The 26,134-nt window shown below is 46.9% G+C and overlaps 1 protein-coding gene across 1 annotated transcript; it reads left to right on the top strand.

Moving 5' to 3' along the window:
- The first annotated feature begins 14,038 nt into the window (after nt 1–14,038).
- Nucleotides 14,039–14,972, top strand: GSX2 (GS homeobox 2). The gene is made up of 2 exons (XM_088524815.1): nt 14,039–14,514; nt 14,632–14,972. Exons 1-2 carry the CDS (start codon nt 14,055–14,057, stop codon nt 14,970–14,972), a joined length of 801 nt encoding a protein of 266 aa, XP_088380941.1. The 5' UTR covers nt 14,039–14,054.
- The last annotated feature ends 11,162 nt before the right edge of the window (nt 14,973–26,134 follow it).

Below are 26,134 nucleotides of genomic sequence, written 5' to 3'. Positions count from 1 at the left end.
AGCCGCATGTTTTCTTTACTCTGTTCTGTAGCCCTTTTTGGGCTTCCTTGGGGGGCATCATAGCAGGGTGAGGGCTTGCTCTTGCCTCAGGGGTTGTCCTTTTGAACTGAGTGCTCTGTGGCATCCTGCTAAACCATGAGGGCTGTGAGGGAAGTGGCTGAGCTGAGCAAGGGCTGGTGCCAAACGCTGCGTGTCCAGCTTTGCCAGCCCACACGCAGCCTCTCCTGGTGTCCAGGGAAAACACCGCATCCAGACCTTATTTGCACAGAGAAAACAGACAAACAGTGCAATTTGAGGAAGAGTCGTGCCCCTTTTAGAGCTATAAATGTAAAAACAAAACTGAATACAACTCTTGTTTTCCCTGTGCAGTTTTGGTATTCATCACAGCTCAAAGCTAGTGCAGAGGCTGGACAGGGGACAGCCAAGCAAGGCCGACGTGGGGTTTGCCAGTAGAGCAGCACCATTTTAGAAAGGTCGAATGGCCTTTTTGTTGAGCAAGCTGGTGGGTCATGTTCTTGCCAAGCGTGTAGGCTTTATGCATTGTAATGGCACATGCAAGGTTTGGAAAAGTTCGAAAAAACCTCTTTGGAGTTGAATCTGCTTCACGGGACTGTTCAGTTGCTTACATGAATAAACTTCTTCAGCTCTGACGATGTTGAAGAGAATTCTACATTTCCCCTTTTCTTATTATTTTACCGTGCATTTCTTAATTACAATAGTCTATTTCTCATGTTCTTCACTGGTAAGTCTTATTTCTTCTTTTCCTCTGAAACCTTTGGGGTTTGTTTATTTATTGCTACAGAGTATACGCTAGTCAGCTAACTCTCTGGAAGACTATGTGACCTGTTTATCGCTCATTGAGATGGCAGATGTACAAACAGTATTGTTGTGAGATAGTTACTGTATTTGCATTCGATCCTACCATTTCTTGCTATAAGGGGGGGGGAAAAGAAAAGCAACATATTTTAATGTCACTCTTGAAAACTAAGTATTTCTGTGTCATGACCTACTTCATTTCCTAAAAAATAAAAAATAAAATTCTACAGAATAACCCTTAATTCCCCTGAGTAATAGTTTGCTTTCATAATAGTATGCTTACTCTTTTTTTCCTGCCTAATTGCTATTTTTACATGTCTCTCACATAGAAATTTGAGTTTGTGGGACAGATGACTCATTGCTTCTGCCTAGCCAGCCTGAGACTGAGAAAATGGACCAAATTTGATACTGAAAAATCCTCTGATTTCATTAAAGCTTTGCCTCCATGTGTCAGTTTGCTCTACCTACGAAAATGAGGGATTCACAGGAGCGGCACGATTGTGAGAGCTATTGCTGCAGTCCTGAGGACTAGCACCTGCTTGGGGCTCTTGGAGTCCTGTCTAAGGCTGCTTTTTGGGCATGGTTTATGCTTTCTGATTTCCGTGTAATTGCTTGATGCCTAGAGAAATAGGACTTCTTTCTTGACTGCTGCAATACACTTAGTAAGTAAAAAATAAACTTTGTATCATTCAGGTAAAGAGTTAATGCACTACTGTTAATCACAGATAATTTTGCTAAAGTGGTCTTTGATACTGGTTAGTCTTAAATTTTACTTATACAGAAAGAAAACAACAGGTGAAACTTGTTACATAAACAAAGATTCAGATATATGCCTGTGATTTTTTATGTGAGAAAATACTTGTCTACCCAAAAAGTCATGGATTCACAGAGAAAGGAGTAATGATTGTAGGGACAAAAAAAGATTGCAGCTCTGAAAGTTGAACAGTGGCAAAATGAAAGTGTCTTTTTGACAGATTCTTGGGGATGAATATAGCATCTTTTGAACAAAAAGCTGACATTAAAGATAGCCTTACTGAGGGAAGCTGATTGCCACTTGTCTTTCATTGAAATGGATCACAGCCATTTGTGGTCACGCACTTTGTGCATTGCTACTTGTCACTGGGAAGTATTTCCTTTTCTCAAGGCCTGCTAGCCAGAAGGTAAACACACCTGTGACACTGTCATTCTTGAATACTTTGTACAGCCAGTGGTGGGACTGATCATGGAACTCATTGAAGCTTTTGGATTGCCAGCTGCACTTTATTCAGGATAACTTAAAAAATAATTAAGCTCCTTTAATCTGGGCCGTGTGATGAAGGGACTTACCTAGAAAAGCTGTCGGCGCAGGTGTGTTTTTGTGCACGTGTGACACAGAGACAAGAAGCAGCAGCACTGCAGCAACATTCAGAGAAGCGTGGGAGACACCTCCACTTCTCACAGAAACACCCTTGGGACCCCAAGGGAAAAAAGGAAAAAGAAAGACACTTTTGGATAGAAGCATAGTTAGAAAAAGACTTGTAGTTGAGAGCTTCTGCTACTTGATTTCTTCTATATTCACCAAGGCAGATTTTTATGTGCATTCTGTATCAATAAATAGGCACACATCAAAGAAACACATTGTTCAAATCTCAGTTTTTCTTCCCAAGAAAAATGGCAGTTTTCCAGACTTCATATATTGGCTACTTGTTCTTAGACAAAGAAGCAACTTTTCTTATAAACACACTGGAACCTAATCTTGTTGTGTTCAATGGTCTTTGTAAGCTTGTGTTTTTTAAACCAGCTGCCCTTTCTGTATCCCTTTGCAGGAAAAGCAAAATTTCAGGCATATGCTACTGCTCTTGTTGTGCATGGTTACTTCAAGAAAAAAGAAAAAGAAAAAGAAACATTAGGAACAAAACTATACATGGAAATTGCTTTCCCGGTAAGCTCCGCACAAGCTGTGTGTATTTTACACCCTTACTTTTTCTTGCTATATCACCCATCTTTCTTTAAACAAAGGTGTGGCATTTTTTATTTACTACTTTAGATTGTAAGTACATTGAGCCAGGATTGCCACTCTTCCTTATTTGTGCCTTTACAGTGGTCTGTAGTCCAGAGAAGAGCGGCTGAGGAAGGATCATTTCTTCCTCTGCATACTTTGGAGGATGCAGAGAGGAAAGTGGATTATGGAGGCACATGAAAGTAAGTCAGCTGCATTCTGAGTTATTCCAAGGCCTGTTTTGTAAAATGAGTTATTTAAATTGTTAAAACAGTTCAGCTTCATTAGTAACAACCAAAGTTTTATTGCTATCCTTATTGTAAACTTTTCCTGTCTTTCCCTTTCTACATCTATCTCACATGTTAATGAAAGGAGGTTGTTGGGGGTGCAAGATGTCAGCCTTCCCTTCTTGGTATTGCCGTGCAGTTCCTCAGGCCAGAGTTACACAGTGCAGCCTGGCAGCACCGTGTCAGAGACCTGGCCGGTAGCTTGGAAGGGGTGGGTTTGCCTGGAGAGCATAAGCTGGGTCCTTGAAGTGATGCACAGGCTCATCTCTCCTGTTTGAGGTCTGAGAACCCAGTGTTAAGTTTGAGATGCCCATGGTGTTTCAACATACTTTGTGTTTGGTAGCCCTTGATATGCTCACAGCACTGTCACTAACTTTGGTTGCACCTGTGAGTGCGCGGTACATCTCCATGACAGACTTCTGGGACAAGCACTGAAAACTAGCAAGCCCCTATGAAAAATGCAGTTTCAGCAATGTTTCCATCACCTCGCATGGGGACACTTAGAATCCCATTTTTCAGGCACAATCTACCTGCTCTGACCATGACATCACTCTTTTCCCCAAATCTGTGTCTCATTTGCCAAGCACTGTCAATACTGGGCGTACCAGGCACCAACTGGATTGCTGTGGCAGCAGCAACCCACTCACTCCATGCAGCTGGTGTCCCAGCTCACGCTGTGGGAGATGAGGATAATCCTACCCCTGGCATCACCCAGCTGACTCATGAGGATCTTGCAAGAGGCCACTTATCTCCACTCATGACACCTCCTTGGCATGCACAGGACTACAGCTAACCTGGGTGATCCTTATGACACTTGCCTGGAGCCACTTCAAAAGAAATTTGTGGGTGTCTTTCACATCACTGCATTCTCTTTGATGTCTACCCCAAATGCTGAGACCCCTCTCCTATTTACGGTACCCTGTCTTTTCCTTGGGAACAATATAAGCCGTGTCAGTCTTGCAGTGACTGTATACTTCTTTCTCTCCTTTCTGTATCCTTCTTCTCTCTCTCTTTCTCTTTTCTGTTCATTTCACTCTTTGTCTTGTTTATTGCTGTATTTTCCTTTATTAATTAGTATATTGTTGGGCCTCTAAAGAAAGCTGTTTCACTCAATAGGGCATCAAAGAATGAGCAGCTGCTGCAGGAGTAACCTGTTCTCTGAACGCCAGCTACCACTACACAGCAAAGCAAAGCTGGCAAGAACAGCTTCTCTTTTTACTTTCCTAATTAATTAAGAGAAGAGAGGGAGCAGAAGGGAAAATCGAGTGCTTGATAACAGCAAGGGAAAAGGGAAAGCAGGGGAGGGAAGGCAGAGCAAGATAGGAAGAGGGGACTACGACTTTCATTCACGCCACTGAGGAATTTTAGTAAAGCTGGGGGGGACAAGCAAACTTTCCAGGACGCTCACATCAGACTGTGTTTACTTTTTCTCCTCCTCAACCTCCTCTCACATCAGACCCTTCCCTTGACACATTGCCTCCCATCTCTTGCCTGCCCCTCTGTCCCACTTAATTTCTCCATTGCTCTTCTAAGCCTGTTGAAATGCTACTGATAACTTAAATATTCCTGCTCATGGTGCCAGTCACCCTTTCCCTTTGACTTTCAATGAAACAAGGCAAAAACATAAGGGTGGGATTCCAGTTAAGCTATTATAATAAGTGGAAAAGGCAAAGTCAGGAAGGGAAAAGTAGATATAAAAGAACTTACTGTTGGAATCAGGGGATTGCACTATTTGCCTAGTGCCTAGTTTGCCTCTGCAGATGAACTGGTTATTTTGCAAAAAGCTATGTGAAACTATAGGTAAACTATCAAAAGGTTTCTGTGTGAACAGAAAGGGAAAAAATGTTCTCACTGTGGAGACTTAACTCCAAAACACTAACATCAGTTAAAATATTACTCTTTATGAGGCAGGATTGCTCTATTAGAGTAAAAAAAAATGATGAACAGCTCCAATTGTGTGTTTATAATTTCATTTTCTTACCTCCTGTCAAGGAATTTATATAAAGAGTAAAGCAGGTACTTCCTTTTCAAAATTTCTTTAACATATAGTGAAATACAATGAAGAGTAGACTTCTCGTCATTTGAAGTCTGTTACAACTGGACAGGTGCAGTTGGTTGTTGTTGCTCTTTCAAGGACCACAGAACAACACACTTCTGAGGTTAGAATATTCAAGTCCAAAAAGAAATTGTAATATACTAGACTTAAAGATCTACTTGGTTTCCATGTAGCCTAAACTCTTGAATGTTTTTAGGCATGTCACTGCCTTCGGTAAGACTCTTGATACGGGCAGTGTGTGTGCTCACCTGTTTCATCTCTTCCTGATAATGTGGCAGAATCCTTGCTGTTTTTCTTCTTTCTTCAGTCATAACTGTTAAACAAAAGCACAAAAAAAAAATGATCCATTTGTCCTTTTAGGTGAGACAGATGTGGCACTGAAACCGATGGGGTTTCCACGCTGCAGGTACAAAGTACACTAAAAACAAACATATGTGGGTCATATAAACATGGCAATACAACAAGTGTTGTCCTGGCTTTTTAAGATGTTCTTAAAGTAGGAAATGTGCAATATCAAATCTTTTTTCAGAAGTTCACCTTTAAGGACAGTTGAAAACAACTACCAAGGGATACTGTGGGCTGAATTCCCTGAGGTACCTGCTGGAGGTAGAGGTGTTTTTATTTGAGTAAAATTGTAATGGGATTCTGTCCCAGAAAACAAGCAAACGAAACCCAAATCCCAGGCTATGCTAGCTGCTGTTGAGGCGGGCAATGATATTCCTATGAACTGCAGCATGGATTTTAATTTAATGAATTTATTTTTCTTCGTTTATCTGCTTTTACATCCTGTGATGCCTCAACCAATAGTACATATTTCTTTTGAGGATGGTATTTTTTTTTCTGATAGATATGACTGAATCCCTAAGATTTTTACTCACCGTCTCATACAAGCAGTGAGTAACTAGGGTGAATGTTGATGATCACTTAACTACTGCAACTGAACTACAAATTGTTTTTTGTTAAAACCAGGACAACTGTGGCAACTTTTATATGAAGAAAGGGTTAAAAATGAAATTTAGTAATCTGTTGTTAAAATAAGAAAATGCCTTTATGTGAGTTATTTTAGGTGAATTAGACAGTGCGTATGTCCATCTTTGCTTGAAAATGCAGAATTTCAAAGTTTTTAACCTGATTAGATCCAAATACCCTGTACTATGCCACCCACATCTATCCAATCTGTCAGAAAGTTAGAACTATGTATTCCTTTAGGATTGAGAACATAATTCTTTGGCTGTCAGATTACTCTGACAAATTACATTATAATTACTTCCTCATTAATTACTGTGACAAATGTTGATCTAAAGAGAATAGGGAAAGATGACGTTCATTTAAAATTCTCAGAACATGAGTAGCTAAGATATCCCCTGGACTCCTTTAATGTTCATTAATATTTGAGCACGTTAACATATTCATACCTATTGCATGAAAGCTAAAAGAGATTTCTATCATTCTCTTCAAAGAGTTCTTTAAAATATATTGGAATTTTATTTCCTTCTGAAACTTATTTTAATTTAAAAATTTCTATTCTGTGCTTCTAAGAAAGCTCCTTTCTCTCTGCTAATGCAAGCCTTGGTTGATCATTGGTTTAACAGCATAAAAAAGTAGATGCTCCTATTCTGGGAAGTTGTTTTGAAAGGTGACAAGAATGCCTATGTAGAATACATCACATTTTGGAGTACAAGGCCGCCCAGGAAATTAAAGGATGACTAAGAGTTCAAACATCTCTGAAGAAGTATGAGAGATGGAAATAATTTGCAACCTGAAGAAAGATTTACCTTTCTTTGAAAACAAAATATTGGAAATGTGTTTCTTCAGGATCACTTTTCCTCTCTGAGTTCGTTTTGGGCTGTTGGCAGGCCTGAGCATCAGGCTGATGAGTGCAAATTATGCATTTTCCCATAACCATATGAATGCTGCTGTTTGCTGAGGAGCAGCAGAGTGCACAAGTGATTTAAAGGTGCTTTGTGATCACATTTATAAATCTTAATTTTGCTTGGCAAGACATGGGGTAGAGTTGTTCTCTATCTCTGAAGAGCCTGGAGTAACAATTCTACCTTGCAGCAGAGCATAAATTAGCTTGGTGACTGATCTGCTTGTACACGACACTGGACAGCTTCTACCAGGATCTGAAAGCAAGAGGAAAACTTGTATCAGCTCTTACCCACCGAGAACTGGGGAAGCTGCTTTAGGTTTCCTTTCCCCGAGCAGTTATTATAGTACTTTCAGTCGCATTCAGCAGACTTTTTGCAATTCTGGAAGGTCTTTTATGAAGCACTGTTAATCAGTGCAAGATGGCAAGAGACAGGCGACATTGGTTCTTATCCCAGTTTTGCCACTATCTTTCTCTGGGACCTTGGACCAAATTGATCTTTTGAATCTGTGCACTTTTCTCACACTGGGTGATTTGCTGGCAACAGTCTCATTGACTGGAAAGCTCCCAGGGAAAATGGGAAACCTTGTCACACAAGTGTTGTTTCCATGTGTGCATCTAGGAAGTGTGTTCATGGCTTTTACTTTTATTTCTTTGGTACCCTTGAAAGACCTTTTGTAGCTCTGGAGAATGAGCTGACCCCTTTTGTTCCCCCAGCCTGAAAAAAGGTTGTATTTTGTTTAATTAACCTTTGAAAACATTGGGCCAAATTCTACTCCCACTACATCATTCAGAATAGCTCCGGAGTAGCTCTAACTTACAGATATGTATTTGAGAACAGTATTTTACCCAAACCCTTCCATCCTCTGAAGTGTAACAAGTCCATGGCTCAGTATGCCAGAAGATGCAGACAATTATACCTCTTATACATCGTAGCATTAGTTGTATTCCAGGCATATTGGTGCTTTAATGTTCCTCTGGTTCTTTGTCTGAACTGCAGTGTAGCAGAGAAGACCTGCAATGCTAAACTGGAGATATCTGAGCCTGAGCTACTCTTCATGCATCTTTGTTTCTGCATTTTTTTTAAAAAAGGAACAAAGGGTAGAGACAGAAGTTTTGAAAGTATGGTAGTTATAAATAATAAAGGACAGGCCATGGAAAACTTTTTTGTTATTATTCTTATAAAATCACATTTTTGGGTTCATTTTGGTGTGCTAATATCATATGCATCTTTAAAAGGTAACTTTCTTCATAGCAAAGCAAGAAGCTGACTGCCCTAGACTGTATGTTACTGAGATTTTCCTTTCTGATGCCTGTGTGCTCAACTCTCTATTATGTGAGTACTCATGTTTATGTCAAAATAGACATTAGCAGTTGGAATATGTCTTAACTCCAATAAAAAAAAAAAATGAGTAAACACCCATCTGGTCTGGTGCCAATGCCTTTTCTTTAGGCATGTTTAGATTTCTTTAGGTGTGTTCTTTAGGCTGTTCTTTAGGAATGAGCTGCTCATTCTCGCTGAAGGAGTCTTGTCTCCTCCTAGCCTTCCCTGATGGAGTAGATAAACCGCTCTTTGAGTCTTCTCTTCTCATGAGGGTTGATGTTTCTTTCATACTAAGTGCCCTTTTCTGGATCTGTTCCAACTTAGTCTTTTCTGATTATGGACGTCCAAGGTCATATACTGTCCCAGGTGAGTTTTCCCCATAAACTGTGGCATTAGCATTTCCTTCTCCTTCGTGGAAACACCTTGCTTGTTCCGCCTGAGGCTGCAGTTATCTCTCTCCTGACCAGTCACTCTGATCCTTCATAAACACATAGTAATCCACCCAGGGGGCTCAGTCACATTTTCAGCCATTGAGCATAGTCTTGGCTCTACCATTGCACTTGTGTTACTCTTCTCTTCAGGGAATCCACTTCTTCCAGTATGGTTCTCCAAACTGCAAATGCTGACTTTTACTCCTTGGTTATGCCAAGAAAATAAGTTAAATTAAGTAATTCAAATGCATCTGTGATTAATCTTTGAGGAACTCCATCCAGTATTACCCTCTACTTCCGCCTTGACAAGAGAAGTCCCATCTCTCCTTTAAGAAGTTCGTTCATCTCTCTGTACTTCCTAGACAATCCCCATATCCGTGTATTTGATCCATGAAAAAAATGAAAAGATAATCATTTTATTTGTTTAGATTAAATGATGTGAACTAAAATTAATACAATATTCAGATGAAATTCAAGCAGCTTCTGTAATGAAATAAATATTTATTTAAAGAAATGTGAAGTGTGTTTGATGACCTCCTTATTTTTCTCTCAAGCCATGTGTATCATCCATCCATGTTAATCTGTGTCGGATTTCCTCTGTAAAGCAGTATTTCCTCTGGAAGCAATTCAAAACACTGTTTTTGGTCACTGCCAAACAAATTGCTTCAACCTAACCTCAACTTAAAAGAATGTAAATGCATGAGGGTGAAATTTCAAGGATGGAAATGAAATATAGGTATGTTCCAGAGTCCACAGGCAGCATTTTGAATCCCTGTCTTCCCTGAGCTTGGAGTTTCAGCTTCACTCCCTGCTATAAACCCTCACTGATGCTGTTGCAGAGGTTCAGCTTTATCCTCTTTAAAGGAGGACACTTGGACACATATATTCGAAGTACAGATCTGAGTCAGTCAGGAAGAACCTTGCAAAATGAATAGTGATCATTCAAATCAGAAGCAATGGCAGACTAAGGGCTGCTGTTCTTTGGTTAGCGAGTTAAAAAGAGTTAAAAGAAGAAGAAAAACAAGACATCTAAGTTATCATCGGAGGCCAGCATGATGACAATTTATGATAGAGTAAGGGCATGGGGAAGAAGCGCACGCTGGAGGTTGCTGCCCAGGCTTGTTTTGAAGCAGTCACTCAAACGTGAGCGATCGCAGGCCACCCTAGAGGACTCCTATGGATGTTTCAGTAAACCCAGGTACAAAGAAATGGGTGAAAAGCACACATACACACGCACGCACAAAAAAAAAAAAAATGTAGCACGAACATTTCTCCCGGGACGATACGAGAGGACCGGCTGAGGGAGGAGGCCGCGTTCCCCCCGGCAGGAGAGGAGCGGGAAGGGGCTCCCCGGCAGCCCCGCGGTGGCCGCAGCGCTCGGGGCCGCCCGCGCTGTCCCCCCGCGCAGGAAGCGGCGCGGGCAGCTCCGCGCTCGCCCTCTCCCCGTGCCCTGCCGGCCCCGGCCCCTCGAGGAGCTCCCTGGCGCCCCAGGGCGTCGCGTCCTCGCCCGGGGAGCGCGGGGGCTTCTCGGCCGCGGGAAGAGCGGAGCGGGGAGAGGCCGCGCTCCTTCCTGCGCGCTGCCCCGACGGTGCCTCCGAGGCAGCGCCTTTTGAAGCCTCACAAAGCGCGTTACGCCCCGAGATTGTCCCTTTGGACAGATCTACAACGCCTGGCTTCATGTTTGGAAGTTAAATGGACAGCGAGGTTGTTGAAACTCCCACGCTTTAAGCTAGTGCAGGCACTGGGCGCGTTCGCCTGTTATTTCCATACGTGGAACAGGCAGGGGCGGAGGGAAAAGGCTGCCGGGGGAGGAGGGGAGGACAGTCCCCTGGTTTAATCCGTGCTCGGGGCTTGGGGGAGCAGCCTAACCCAAAGTTTTCCTCTCTTTTCTGTTCCTCACTTTATTCTTTGGCAGGTTTAAAATAAGAGCTGGCTGCAAAGCGTGTTGCGCCTTGGGTAGGTAGCTTGTGTCTCGAAGTGACTGGCAACGTTGCAGCTCCATGAAATCAAAATTTATGATTATTCAAATGTTGGGGACTGTGAAAAGAGAGGAAGAAAGAGAGAAAATTAATATTGCAGCTGTTCTTCTGATTAATGAGAGATAATTGCTCATGAAAAGTCACCCCTGTGGCATTTTGTTGTCTCCTGGATCTTTGTTCTTTTCCACTATTATTGAGGACTTTCTTGAAGACTAAGCGGTTCTTTTCAATTTTTGGTATTCAGAAAGTGTTGCTTGGTTACAGATAATGGAGAAATCTCGGGCTATATTGGGTAAGATGTGCCACAGACAGCAATATCACAATGCCACGCTCAGAAAAGGATGGATACAAGTTAACGATGCGCTTTCAATAAAACATTAATAGACTTGTTCACGCTTTTATAGTGACCTCATTAACGGGAGCTGGGGGCACGTCCTGTCCCTCGCTTGCGCTCGCTTTACAAAACGCGCCCCCGGCACCACTCCGCGCTCAGGGAACTAACACGAACCCAACGCCGTATAGCGAGAAAACGCGTTTAAGAGCGTGCGTTTGGCAGCGTTTTCGGCGGACGCGGCGTTTTCGGCGTTTCGGCGGAGCCGGCAGACCGCGCGGTGCAGCCCGTGCGGAGGCAGCCGCCGTCCCCGAGCGGGCTCTGCTTTTTCTTTGGCGGGGCTGGGGGCAGGGAAGGGAAAGGGCCGCTTTTGTCACTTAAGCCGTGAATCTCTTCTACATAAAGGTGTTAGAGACATCTGGAAGAAAAGAGGAACCAGCACCCAGTCCTGCGCTCTGCAGACCAGGGGAGCGGCTCTGATGTTCTTTTTGAACCGCTCCACTTTGAAAAGGGGGCAATTTCGTTACATTCTCATTTGTTACACTGTCTTGAACTAAAGGCAGACAAAGCTATACTCTGTCACCCCGAGCAGAATGAAGGGAATCAAAGGATTTTCCCTTAAAAGGACTAATTTTCTCCTTGAATTATGAAAGTAATGGCTAGGTAACAGCCTGTGCTCTGTACCCAACTGCTTAATACCTTCTAAATCCTTCCACGTGGCTCTCCCAGTCGTAGCAATTAGAGCTCATTATAGGCTCATAAGAGCTCTCATTTCGGGGATTACTTAATGGACAATGAAATTTTATCGGACAGAATTATTGAAAAATAAAATTGTAACGAGGCCGATGTGATGTGGGCGCACGCCTTGCATCATTCCGCCTGGTTTGGGATATCTTTGCTTTCAAATCACTTCTTTTCTTGCTCTTGCTTTTTTTTTTTTTCCTCCTCTCCCTTTTAGGACTGCACTCCGTTTATTATTACAATTACACTTTGCAATGTTGATCCGACTCTTGCTCTGCCTGACTTCCCTTAGGACAGCCAGATCCGCTCCATCATTGCAGACAAGAGCTTGTTCCACTGGAGGCGGCGGCTCCTCCTTTTCCAGAGTAGCCCCTCTAGAAAATATATATATACATATATATATATATATATATACATATATATATAGAGAGAGAGAGAGAGAGAGAGAGAGGGAGGGGGAGGGGGAGGGAGAGGGAGAGAAGTGGGGGGAAGACTAAGACAAATCCAAGCCTCCTTTGGATTAACGGGTGGTAGCTGGGAGCCTCTGCCCCAAATCCCACTGCGGCCGCAGTTCGGATCGCATCGGCCCCGTCGGCGGGTCGGGAGGCAGAGCCCCTTCCCTGGCAGCCTCCGCTCCCGGGCGGCCGCCGCCCATCGCGGCAGCCTCGGGGCTGAGGCAGCGCGCCGGCCTCGGCAGCGGTTTGGGGAAAAGTAGGTGAGGTCGGAGCTGACCCGCCTAAACCCTGCGGGTCCCTAATTGTTGTCACAAGACGCGGGATTAGCGCATTGCTGGAATAGCTGTCTGTTTACACTGCGGAGCCCCGCCGGCCGGTAAACACTTTCTAATTGAATTCTAATCACATTCAAATAGCTCCATAACCAGCCTCAGCTGCAATTCATAAAACTTTAATTGCCATCCATAAATCCTCGCCTCGCCGGGCGCGGAGTGTCCCTCGAGTCCGGGCGGCCCCTGCCCCGGGCGGCAAATTCATCCAGCGGGGCTGAAGTCGCCCCGTCGAGGGCTGAGGGGATGAGAGGAAGAAGCATCTCGCTCAGGAGATGGGGCGAGCAGCAACTTTTCAATATTATTTATCCATATTTAAGCTGAGGGCGTTCGATGTGCAAGGGAACTTCTCCGTGTCCCTGGCCGGCCCTTGTGTTTGGTGACGGCCTCTGAACGCGTTATTAAGGCAACCGATTCTGTTCCCAGCCTTTCCGCAGCCCCCGGTAATGAAGCGTATTCTGTATTTTCTGCTTTAGAGCACAATTTCCTTTTCCCGAGTCGAGGGGAATTGGATAAGCGGCCGTTTTTCGACGCCGCTTCACATCTGCCAAGCAAGAATGCAATCGCCCTTCTATTAACGATAAGTCTCTTCTTAAACTCCCATAAAACAGGTCATTGGAAAATCGTATAATATGCTGCAAATACCTTGGCTTTTTAATGCAATCTGAAATGCTCGGGAGCCACCGAGCGCATTTAGCTGTTTATCCAATTTCACTTTGAGTGATTGCTTCAGCAAACTTGGTGGAGATCAAAGAGTCCCCCCCTGACATGGTCGCCTTTCATTAGCCCCGCGCGGGCGGGGAAGTTCCCTTGGGAGCTTTCCGTCCCGATACCGTCGGGCTGCGAAGTGTCCGGATAGCTGGAGGTTTTGTGCGTTGAAGTAATCGCCAATTTGGCGAGATGCTCCCGGGTCGGAAAGGGGAAGGGAGGCAGAGAGCGGCTGCCTGGCCCGGCGGGGACCGCGCGTGTCCGCGCATCACCTGCCCGCGGGGCGGCAGGCAGGGAAGCAGCACGGTCCGGAGGGGGAGAGCCCCGCACACCCCCCGGCAGAGACGCCCTCGGGTGGGTTTTGAGCCCCGCGGCTCTGCTGACAGGGGGATGGATGAGCCCGACATGCGGCGGGGGGCGGCTGCCCCCTCCTCAGCTGCGGTGATTCAGCCGGGGGCTGGGGCTGCGGGCGGGCAGGCGCTCGGAGCCCCCCCGTTTTGCCTCTCCCGCCGCTCGGGAAGCCGAGGAGATTTAGAACTGCGAGGCTTTCAGCTATCACGTGTTTAAATAGTTGATATAAAACCCCGGCGCAGGGGAGCCAGGCGGGGGGACTTTAAGACCAGCCCTCTCCGGGGACCCTTTTGTTCGCCTCTCAAACATAAGCACCTTCTCGCCTCGCCAGGGCTGCAGTGGCGACTTGGCCGAGACGGGAAAGCAGCAGAGCCAGCGGCGGCGGGCAGCGCTGCGCAATGTCCCGCTCTTTCTATGTCGACTCCTTAATCATCAAGGACTCGTCGAGGGCGGCTCCGTCGCTGCCCGAGCACCACCACCACCACCACCACCACAGCCAGGACTTCTTCCTCCCGCTCGGCATGCCGGCTCCCCTCGTCATGTCCGTGTCGGGCCCGGGCTGCGCGGCCCGCAAGAGCGGCGCTTTCTGCGTGTGCCCGCTCTGTGTCACCTCGCACCTGCACAGCTCCCGCGGCGGCGGCGGCGGCGGGGCCGTCCCCCTGCTCAAGAGCCAGTTCCCCGGCGGCGGCGAGGCCCAGTGCTGCCCGCGGGCGGGCCCCGCGCCGCCGCCGCCGCCGCCGCCGCCGCCCGCCGGCCCCGCGCCCGCCGCCGCGCTCGGCCCCGCCGCGCACCACGCGCCCGCCTGCGCCGCCGCCTACGGCGTGAGCGACCCGCGGAGGTTTCACTGCCTCGCCATGGGTAGGACGGGGCTCCCGGGGCCGCTGCGGCGCCGAACTCCGCGCGCTCTCTTATGCTGCCGCTGCTGCTCCCCTCGTCCTGCTTAAATTCTTGTCTCTCTCTCTCTCTCCCGTCTAGGAGGGTCCGATTCCAGCCAAATTCAGAACGGGAAGAGGATGAGGACGGCTTTCACCAGCACCCAGCTCTTGGAGCTGGAGCGAGAGTTCTCCTCCAACATGTACCTGTCGCGTCTGCGCAGGATCGAGATAGCCACCTACCTGAACCTGTCCGAGAAGCAGGTGAAGATCTGGTTCCAGAACCGGAGGGTGAAGCACAAGAAGGAAGGCAAGGGCACCCAGCGCAACCCGCACGGCGGCTGCAAGTGCAGCACGAGCCAGGGGCACTTCCCCAGGTCAGAGGACGAGGAGTCTCTGTCCCCTGCGTCGGCGACCGAGGAGAAGGAGATTTCGCTACTATAGGAGCCCGCCCGGCCGCGGCCTCTACCTGGCTGAGCGGCGCTTTCTGCATATGAATATATATATATACATGGAATGTAAATGTTTTAGTCGCGAGAGTTCAAGTAAAAAGTTATTTATGTAACCCCAGGAGCGGACACCTGCTCTTCCTAACGTGTAACACGGCACTGGATTCGCGCGGCCCGGGCTTCCTCCCCTAACTCCCCTCCGGCAGTATAAAGGAAAAAAAATCATGTTTTAAACCGAAAGTCGAGGTTTTAGAAAACTGAAAAGTGAAACAAATCAACAACAACAACAAAAAACTTTTAGGATTGAGGACTTCTCCGATGGACTTCTTAAAAAAAGAGAGAGAGAGAAAGAAATGAGAAGAAGAAAAAAATGAAAATAAAGTTCGGTCGTTTGGGTTTGGGATGTCTGATATTTTGTGAATAGTTTTATATAAAATTTATATTTATATTTATTTAAATAAATGAGATCAGATGAGAATTGAATGTTTTGCTCCTTTTGCTTCTCTTTTTTTTCCCCTCTAAGTTTCAGACTAGTTCGAGCCGCAAAGGTGGCCTGCCTGGGGAAGGGTGTTTTTATTTGCAATCCTTTGCACGATGGAAACGTGTCTCCGTGACAGAACTCCGTAAAGAATACAAATAAATGCCGTCAGCTACTAACCTGAATATGTTTTCCACCGCCCTACGATTTCGCTCGGATGGGAGAGAGGAAGAGGAGGGGGCCGGGGGGAGGAAGGGAGCCGCTGTCGCCCGGCGGAATGCAGATGAAGGAGCTTTTCGGAGCTCGGCTCCAGCAGCTTTGTGCTGCCCTGCAGCCGCACAGAGCGCACGGCCGCGGGCCCGGCAGCCTGAGCCCGGCTGTGCGCCCCGCGCAGCAGCCCCGGCCCGGCTAAAGCCCCGCTTCTTTATGCAGGGCTGAGCGCAGCGGTGCTAGCCAGAAAACACCGAGAACTTTGATTCTTTTGCTCAGTTTTGGGGGGGTTAATTATTATTATTATTATTTTCTCAGAGGCCGGCTTTTTCGGCGCTGGTTTGTTCTGACATTCTCGGCCAGCCCCCGAGAGCAGAGCTGCTCCGTGGGGAAGGCCGAGGAGGGCGTCCCGGCGGAGCAGCCCTGAAGGAGCCCTCTCCCTAACATTTTGTTTCCTAGCTCCTGAGGTATCAGCAGGAAAAGAGCCGACCGGAATAGCCATTTATCTGCCCCTTGCGCTTTTTTTCCTCGGGCGGGTTTCACACAGAATGGTTGAGATTGGAAGTCCATCTAGTCCAACCCTCCTGCTCGAGAAGGGACACCTAGAGCACGGGGCACAGGGTCGCCCGCCTGCAGTTTTGACTTCAGCCTCTGAACTATTGCAAGGCTCCCAGGAAAAGACACCTCTAAATAATTATGACAGGACTCATGGTTGATTCCGCACCTAACCTGGGAGCTTCAGTTCAGAGGCACATCCCTATCAGAAGCCTACTCGACTTCTCAGGAGGAGCCGAGCAGCAGGGCTGTCCACTGCTTGCTGCCTGCTCAGCTAACGTGAACGAGCACAGGGTACATTGGGATGGCTGACAGCCCAGAAGAGTAGTCCCAGGACAGCCCTGCACTCTCAGATCAACAAGGAGAGATCGGCTGCATGGGCAGCTCTGGGTGGAATTAGAAGCCCTGCTCTGGGCTCTGACCCACTGCCTGGTGGGGTTTGGGGCAGAGCCCACATCCTGTGTAAAGCAAAGAGGAACAGAAATTTACAGCCTGGACTTGGAAAGCAAACCCAAAATGTCACTTTTCCTTCTCACAGCTACTTCACTCCTTCAACCAAGGGCCTCCATAGAAGCCAACCACACAGATGGCAGATAATGGGATGAGGACGATGCTACATCTCCATCCCTGCACTCACCAGGCCGAGAGGGTGGTGGCTGCTGCAAGATGGTCAGGTGGACTCGGGTTTGCATCAGGACCCCTGGGTCTAGCTTGCTCCTAAAATCCCACTCAGCCTTTCCCTAGGGAGAGATGGGGAGGAGGAGGTGACACTGCCCAAAGGCCTGCCCACCCACTGAACAATGTCACCCAAAGAGCTCACAAGAAGGGAGTCCACTGGCCTGCAAGGCCTTGAGGAGGCAGAGCTCATCCGAGGGAGAAATATATTAATCTAAATGCATCTAAATTATACTACACTTCACTAGACTATGCTACTATCCCATTAGCAACATCCTTTTTATTTCGAGATGTTCCTGTTAAAAGAAATTCCACCGTTCCCTGTCTAGAAAAATGAAGCAAGGAGGCGATTTGTGCCGACACATATCAGAAGACACCCAGAACTGGACCCTAGCTCTGGAGAGGCTGGGTGAATGTGGCACAGCAAGCACGTGAGAACTAACCTGTGGGAAAAGCGCAGCACGCCACAGCTAGAAAGCAAAAACAACAACAACAACAACAAAAACTCACCCCAAAATAATAAACTTGCCACTCAGATTTAACCCCATATAGCCACCGGTATGAGGTATCTTTTGCCTGACATCTTGATGTTCGGAGGGAAACAAGACAGTGCCTGCCACAAGGCAGACCTTAACCTGCAAACCTCACGGGTGCGGGAGTAACAGTGGTGGCAGCGGTGGCCTGAGCGCCATGTGACACTACTCAGACGACAACTGTTTCTTTTTATGCCTCAGAGTGATCCCGGCGTTATTTGCTACAAGTGCAGCAAACAAGAAGCAAATGTTGCCCTCTCGTTTCCCTTCGGTGCTTGTCATGACGATGTGTGTGAGCCCGTGCGAGCATGACTGGATTTATCTTTAGCACTCCCATGGGGGCCATAATTTAGCTTCTCTTTGGAAACCGAGAACGCGGACTTAGCCGGATTAAACCCGCCACCCCAGCAGTGCCCGCTGCGTTGCGGAGCTCGACGAAGTTTCCCAGTTTCATTTCCAATTTTAGTTGCGGGGGCGGAGCGGGGATGGAGGCACCGTCCCGACCCGCTCCAGCTGCGGCCGCAGCGCCCAGCGCTCCTGCCAGATGCGTCCCGGTGTCGGGTAAGGAGCAGCCCGGGGCCCGGGGGCAGCGCCGGGATGCGTGGGGCGCGCCTGCCCTCGAGCCTGCCCTTCCGTGACCTTCCCGGGTTTCGCATGAGCAAACCTGGAGCCAGCCTCCCCTCGGACCTTCCCCTCGCTTCCTGCCATTTAGCTCTACTCGTCCCAATTAAAAACGGAGGGGGAAAGCGGCCGCCTCGGGAAGCTTTGCCTGGGTGCTACCCTCATGGGATGCACAGCGCGGATCCCTGCAGCGGGGAATCCACCGCTCGAGCCCGCGGTGTTCGCGGCTCGGCGCCCAGCAGCCACGGTGACGGGCGGCGGCGCAGGGCCCCGCGTCGCGGTGAGGGGCTCGCGGCAGGGCAGCTTAGCGCCTCTCCGTCGCTCTCTGGAGCTGGGGGGAAGGAGGAACCGCCGGTTCCCTGTCCAATTCCCTGCGGGGGGAAGAGAAAGTAAAAACTGTTGGAAACATTTTTTTTTTCAGATCTTCGTGGCTGCGCAGGGAGCGGGGAAACTCTGGGGCCTTGGTGCGCGGCGAGCTCGGCAGCGGGCGACCGAGCTGAAGGCAAAGGCGGCCCGGGGCGCGCGGCGTGGAGCGACTCCCGGCGCGCAAAATGCGCGCATTTCGGCAGCTGCCGGTGAAGCAAAACGGGCCGGGATGGCAGCGGAATAACAAGCAGCCCAGCGCAAGCTGCCCCTCGGGCGAGACCGGGGCGGGCATCCGCGCTGCGCCCTCGCCCTGAAAGCGCCGATTTCACGCAGACCCGCTGCGCGCCCCCCCTCGCTCCCCTACCCCACTCAGGGCCGCGCATCCCCGCTACCCCCCGAATCCCTCCCTGCGCATGCAGAGGATTTAGGCTGTTGCAAGCGAAGCCAGGGGGATCGGAAGTGTGCGGTGTGTGCTCTGCAAAAATAACTAGTTTCAGATTAATGAAGGAGTGACAATTTCAAGGCTAACGTTGGCACTGCCCAAGCCAGAGCGTGGGGAGCTCGCCAGGCTTTGCTTTATATTGTCCGCTTTTCTGGAGAGCAGACAAAGATGGATAGAGAGACATTCAAAAGCGGGAGGCGTATTTCAAGCAGCTCAAAGAAGAGGGTTGTCACTTAAAGACAAGAACCATAGTGCTTTGATGACTTTGTATTAGCCTCACCGTTTCAAATAAGTGACTCCACTCCCTTTACGGAGTTCACCAAATTTAGTAGATGACACTTCAGCGGGGCTGCTCTGGGCAGCAACAAGAGCCTGTAATAGCGGGGGGCGGCGTAGGGGGAACTCCTGGAGGATTTAGGAAAGAAAAGTGCCGCTCCCGAGCTTCTGTCTCTTCCCATCCCCGAGCGATTAACCTCGATAGCGCCGCGGTGCAGAGTTTCCGTGGGGCAGCGCTCCGCAGCTTTGCGAGGGCCAGCTCAGCGCACGGCTTTTTTTTTTTTTCCTGTTCTTGGAGAAAAGCAGGGAACAGGGTTGAAAATAAAGTTGTGCGCAGACTTTGCACGCCTTCGTGCATGTCCAGGGCCAGACACACGCTTGTACCATACACGCCTGTGTGTGCCGGAGGTATTTGCTCCATGTTGCCGTCGGGTCCCTCTCTAGGTCGCCTCGCTCCGTGGCCTCCTCGGCTCCGCTGGGGACACCCCTGCTGGATGTTTGCCAGGAAAAGCCATGAAGGGCTTCGATTTTTTGTGCCAAAGACCGGTATTTTTTAAGATAGGGGACCCCCGACCGCTGCAGACCCCCAGGCTTTGAAGGCGCAGCGAAAGGGCTTCGCTGTGCGCTGGAGAGAACCGTTTAGTCACTGTTTCATTAGGCACTATTTGAACCTTGCAACATGTGGTAATTTCTGGGGCAAGCTGAAAAGGGGGGATTATGTAGGAGGGACACAAGGAAATTAGCGAACGGTTAATTTAACTCGTTTTCTGGTAGAATTTTCGATACATTCCTAATTGACCGAGGAGGCAGGTGAAGTCTTCAGTTCCAGGCAGACTCATTCACGGTGAGAATAAATGGCTCTTTTTCAACTCACACTGCTCACAATATATCATCAGGAAAAAGACATGCAATGAATATGTTGATTTTTTTTATTATTATTAATGGAATTACACCCTGCTACGCAGGTGTGAGGGTAAAAACCTATACTGCAATGAAATCAGATTAACAATGAAACGAGATTTTTATTAGCTTTCTATGTCACATAGACCTGGATTTAAAGTGTCAAAACAAGAAACAAGGAGGAGAGGGGAAAAAAAAAAGATGCTTCAAAGGCAAGAGTGTCAATCATCGGGCAGAAGTAGTAGCTCTGTATCCAAATAATAATTAGCTGTAATTCCCGGCGAATATCCACACCGCACACTCCATGCTGTTAATATCATATAGAGACTGTATGATTAGCCTATAATGGCAAATCTCCGCTGAGCCCGGGGGTTGCCAATTAACCCCGGCGTTTGCTGAGAAACAGGGAGAGAGTTTGAACGAAACGTGGGATCTTTATATTTCTTCAGGCGTTAAGCTGTGGCCGAGGCATTGTCGCCGTGAGCCGGAGTCGGGACTGGGGCGGGTGGCGGAGCCGGGACCGGAGTGGGGGACAGAGTTGAGACTGGGACTGGAGCTGGGACCGGGACCGGAGTGGGTGCCGGGCCGGGCCGGGCCGGGCGCTACCTGTCGGGCGGGCGGAGCGGTGCCGCCCGGGCCGGTGCCGGTGCCGCCGCCCGGGCCGGTGCCGGCCGCGTCTGCCAAGGGCGCCTTTGTCAGCAACCTGCTATAGAGAGCGGAGGGCTCTGCATGACAAAGCACAATTAAACCGGCTATTCAGCGCCGCTGCAGCTGGTAGCCCATTGGGGAGAGCGGGAGGGAACTCGAATATATTAATTGTGCGAAGGGGAGGAGAAAAAATACAAAAAAAAGAAAGGGAACAACCCCGACACCGCAAGTGTGTGTATTGCCCCCTCCTTTATTTATTTATTTGCTTGCTGGGACGGGAAGTGGGAGGAGGAGGAAGGGCGGCCCCGGGGCAGGCGAAGGGCCCCTCTCCGTGGAGTGGGGCTGGCCCTGGCGGAGCCCTCGCAATGGTCTGGGTGACGCCTGCGGGCCTCGGCACCCGTGGCCTTGCCAAGCGGAGCAGAGCGGCTCCCTGCCCGGCTACAGGAGACGGCGGTGGGCATTGGTAATCGGCAGCCAAGTGAAATTGTGGTTTAATATGTTAGCAAGGCCATAATTTCCTCTCAGGATTCGCTTTTCCCTACTTTTGTTTTTCTTCACTGTGGCCCAACCAGAGTCTATTGCGAGCTTGCTGAAAAGCTTTCGCAGACTCAGGGGCACCAGCCCCTAGAAAAGACTGAATGACAGCCAAAACAGAGAAAATGCTGGAGAAGTAGCATTAAAATTGACCCAGGCAATCTATGGTATTTCATTATTATCTTCCAAAACCAATGACCATAATATACATACGGCTACAGTCTGTATGAAAAAAAAGGAAAGAAAAGAAAAAGAAAAAAGAAAAAGAAAAAAGAGAGAGAGAATTAAACTGCAGAATGAAGTGTCCCAGAAAGGTATTGTATGGAATAGTCATTGCACTCTAAACAATCCAACTCTTGCAGTAGTAAATGAGTTTTTGTTGAGAATTATGTACCACTGCACAGAGAACTGAGAACTGATATAAGGTCTTGAGCCACAAAGACATAGACCTGAATAGGCATCTGTCCCTTTTCCTCTCTAGAAGGGTGCAATCATGAAGAAGGTTTTCATGCCACAAATACTCCCAAACTCCTCAAGTCAGCACGAAGCCAAGGCCACAGTGCATCCAGAAGATGCAAATGACACCTGAGTCAAGAAGTATGCCAGGAATAACACATATATTGCATTTGAATAACATATATATCTATTCTAATTTTCACCAATGAGCCTAGATTTTAAGCAGCTTATCACAGTTATCCAGTTCTTGTAGAGCAGTCATCACATCAGTCATGACTTTATAGTTTCAACAGAGTAAAGAAAGTAGAGACATCACTATTTACATACTGCAAAGGATGAGTACAGTTGCATTTTTTTTGGCTACTCTGACAGATGAAACTTGGATTTTGATGAATGGAGTGGATAGGCCCTTATTCAATGTTGACTTTAATTAACTGTTAATACTAAAGACATCATCAAGTCTTTAGACATATGGATGATTCCATCCAATTCAGTGGGACTGTGACCACAAGTTAATCCTGATTATGTTAAAATCTGCTGTATCTTTGGGAGGGAACCAGGGCATTAGCAGAAAACATAAATCCTAGTTGATGACAACAATGCCAGTTTTCATGTTTCTGGCATCATTTTCCCCTGTTCTCATAATTTTGTTTAAGAATGTAGGTCTTTTTATTTCATCAAATGAAACACAGTTTTCAGTGAATTAATGAATATCCAGAAACATGTACCATTTTTTCCCTCTTGTATAAGGACCTGCCAATTTATCATAGGGAAAAGTTACCAACTCTGAAATCACTATGTCAGAATGCTGAAAGAAAAGATCACTTTTTTTTTTGTATTGTTTTGATTGGTTTTCTCCCCCTAATTCTTTTTTTTTCCTAATCTGTTTTATTGTTTGTTAGCATCTTTGCAAGACCGAATGTTCTGAGGCAATGTACAGTGTAATAGACTTTGACAGTGAAGTCCACTTAAGTTAAGTTCACTGGGTTTTCAGTGAAAGCTGTTAAACTGCAGTATAGTTGTCAAAGTTCTTATTTACTTATTTTCCACAATTGCTATTAAATGTAAGCAAGTGATTGCATGCACAGGGTGTAGCTCCCAAGTTTTGGATTTTTCTTAGGCTAAGAAATGCCTCAGCTAGTCTCCCTCAGCAATGGTTCATTTCTCAAAGTTATGTGAAAAATGATCAGACCTTTTCCTTTTTTTTTTTTTTCAGAGCAAACTTAAACTAGAAGTTTTGTTTAGGGAGATAATTCCACCCTTTAAGCAAAGCTGCCATTATAGGTGGGTATGAGAAGAAAGAAAACCCAAGTTAGATGAGGACCTTGTACAAAAAAAAGGCATTGAGTGTTTCAGAAACCTTGATTCAGGACCTCACCTTCTTACTAATATTTGGGAAGAAGACTGAGTGAGTCTGCTATAAACATGGAGCAGACCTCATATATCTGCCTCATATAGGCCAAGGACCTCTCCATAGTAAACACGTAGTGGCTTCAGCTCCCTGCCCTGGTGCCAAAGTTGGTGACCGCAGCTGTGCTGCCAAGGTTCCCCCATTCTGTACTTCGCTATCCTCAGGAGGACCTGCAGCTGTGTCCACCAGCAAAGGGAAAGGGAAAACGCTGTATTTATGAGTGAAAATGAACCATGAGAAGAACAGACTGCCAGGCTTAGGTACACCAGCCATGTTTTTGCTGGGGTCTCATGGCCAATTTAAGAAGTCAGTACTGCCACTGGAAAGATGATCTTTGCCTGAAGGCCTTCCCTCCCCTGGTTCTCTGATCTGTCCTGTCCTCTGCTCTTGTTCTTCACTGTGGTTTCCTACCCAAACTTGTGTCCTGGCCTTCGTCCATTTCCTTAACAAGTACTTGAAAACAGAAAGGGTAACCAGGTCACCCAGCTTGCAGCTCTGCACCTTCGCTGGAGGTGGGAGCTGTAGCTTATCATTAGTCCTCTCCTAATTGATGGTGACTAATGGGTTCAAAAAAGACAGGGGAGCTGGGGGAACGAGGCTGAGAGATGGGCAGAGAGAGGGACCAGCAGACTGCTCTCCTAAATTTAATCTCCTTAAGAAGTGAGGTTTGCAGTATCAGCAGCTGGCAGAAACTGCCTTGTCAAAGTTGCTAGTTCAAAGTCGAAGTATCTTTAAAAAGCTTCAGAATAAATGCAGTCTTTGTAACAGGCTTTCCTGGAGGAAGATTTCTCCCATGTCGGAGGCACAGGAAAGTCACTGGAAAGGCGCAGAGCTTGGAGCCATAGTGCCGGGTACTTTTTGGGCACTTGGCCATAAACTCAAGAGATAAGTGGAGGGTTCTGACCTGCAAAGAAGAGGGTTGCATAAATGTTGTAGGAAAAGAAGAAAGTGAACTAGTCCATGTCTGGAACAAAGAACAACACAGATCTGCTCTTTCTGTAACTGTTTCACCTCTGTCACCCCTATCTTCTTCCCATAGGTCCATTAGGAAGAGGCAGAGATCTATTGTTTTTTTTCCTGAAACAAGCTCAAGGGCATATGAGGAAATCTGATATTTGAAACTGAAGAATAATTTTGGTGTTATAAATAGACATGAAAAAGTAATGCTTGGAAGTTTTGAGTTCAGTTTCAATTTCAGTTTTCCCATCATCTTAGCTTTCAATCTCAGGTGTTCCAGGATCTGTGACAAGTTTTATTCCTCAGCAATTATTTCTCACTCTCGCTATTCATAGACCTTGGCCTTCATATATTAGCCTATTCAGACCTTGGTTTATCTTCAAGGGATGTGAGAATCTCTTAGGTCACCTTTTGCAGACGGAAAAGTTCTTTTTTTTTTTTAATTTTAACAGAAGCAAGCAGTCTGTATTACACCCTAGACTTTCTATTACTTAACATTGTTCTTTTTTTATGGAACTACTAAGAGCAAGAGTACAAAAGCAATTTCATTGCTTGAGTTGCTTTATTGTCTTCTACTGTTTTGGGGATCACCAGGAAATGAGATGAGGAAGCACTTGTTTCTCTTTCACCTTCTAGCAACTTTAGTCTTTGAAAGCACGCAGAATAATGTTGGAAACGATCAACATACCAGATACCAGTTTATGGTTCATTTGTTGGTTATATACGTATGTTTTCTATTAAACATATAAGTTCATGCTCAGTCCTTTCAATCCACTTAAAATAGCAATAGAAAATCACAGGAAATTATGTGTTTTAAAAGATTATTTACACATAAAAATTGTATACTTTTGTGGATCACAAACTTTTGGCAGGAGCTGCTGGAACGTTTATGGAATTGACGGCCATGGAGATGGGAGAGGTCCAGGGCTGAGACAAGGAGCAAACAAGAGGACCCCTCCGGCCCTGCTTTGATGAGGAGCACAGACACCAGCTGCCCATCTGCTGTGAAGAGGGAACTTGAACTAAGGCCACCAAATGGAGACACTGAACAACCACAGGGCAATTTAGTAGAACAGGAGGAACAAACTTCAGGATCAGGTCAGGGTAGTTGGGTGGTTATTCCTCCTGGACCCTTTTTGGAAGGTACAGTAAAGGGAAAAGGTGAAATACAAAAAGAAATGGAGAAAAAAGTTTTCTCTACAAAAGTATTTTGTTTCATCTGAGGTCTCGCTGTTCAAGCTGCCAAGTCTTATAAAAGGGGGAACAGAAATGACCATTAAACCTAAGAATAGTGAGGGATTTGACAACCTCCTCTGTATTGTAACCAGAATGGAAAATGGCATGACATGAATCCTTTCTAGTGGTGCAACTGTAAATGAGAGTGGGAATAGCACCACCGTAACTATTACAAGCTTAATAGCGTAATCTTGTGTGGTCTTCTGGGGATGGCCTAGATGGGATGCCTTGGCTCTCTATTTGGTGGAAGTGCTGTGTGAGAACGGCTGTGTGCTCGTAGCTCAGGATCTGTGCTCTAGCAAATACACGTGCAGTAGCAAATACAGTATCTGTAAAGAGCAGAAGCTTCTGCTTTAATTACTTTGATGTTGATCTACTTCAAACTCTTCTATAACGTCATGACAGTGATGTTATATGACTATATTATATGACGGTGGCTACGAAGTACTTTCGTGAGCCTGCTCCAGCTCTTAAAGGCCTGCAGAAGGTGGGCTTTTTATCTAACTTGGGCTGTTCTTCCTCTCAGCAGGAAAGGTTGAGGGCCAGACATTTCAGACTGTGTAGCAGGCCCACATATGTGCAAACATAACTGTGCCCACAGGCAACCCCGAAGCCGTGTGTGCAGGCATGTTTGCACATGCAAATCCGGATCTCCACGTGTCAGCTGGAGTTTGCTCACACACAGTAACTAGCTCAAGTAAAGTACATCATAAAAATGTGACTTTAGTTGTTTTAGAAAGTGAACTGAAATGATAATATTTACCTGAAATATTTCATGCTGTTATGCATTTCCCGATCTCCTGGGAAAGCATGGGAAGGCTTTGCTGATCTGCAGGTAGAGCTTGTTTCTATTGTTTGG

This window comes from Tinamus guttatus, unplaced genomic scaffold, assembly GCF_059628265.1.
Source record: "Tinamus guttatus ecotype Peru unplaced genomic scaffold, ASM5962826v1 Tinamus_guttatus_pri_ptg000213l, whole genome shotgun sequence".
In the NCBI taxonomy this organism is placed as follows: Eukaryota; Metazoa; Chordata; class Aves; order Tinamiformes; family Tinamidae; genus Tinamus; species Tinamus guttatus.
This window is presented reverse-complemented; position numbering and strand designations above follow the sequence as displayed.

Coding starts and splice junctions, on each gene's coding strand:
- GSX2 (XM_088524815.1), top strand. CDS start 14,055: ATGTCCCGCTCTTTCTATGTCGACTCCTTAATCATCAAGGACTCGTCG. Junction 14,515..14,631: donor GTTTCACTGCCTCGCCATGG/GTAGGACGGGGC, acceptor TCTCCCGTCTAG/GAGGGTCCGATTCCAGCCAA.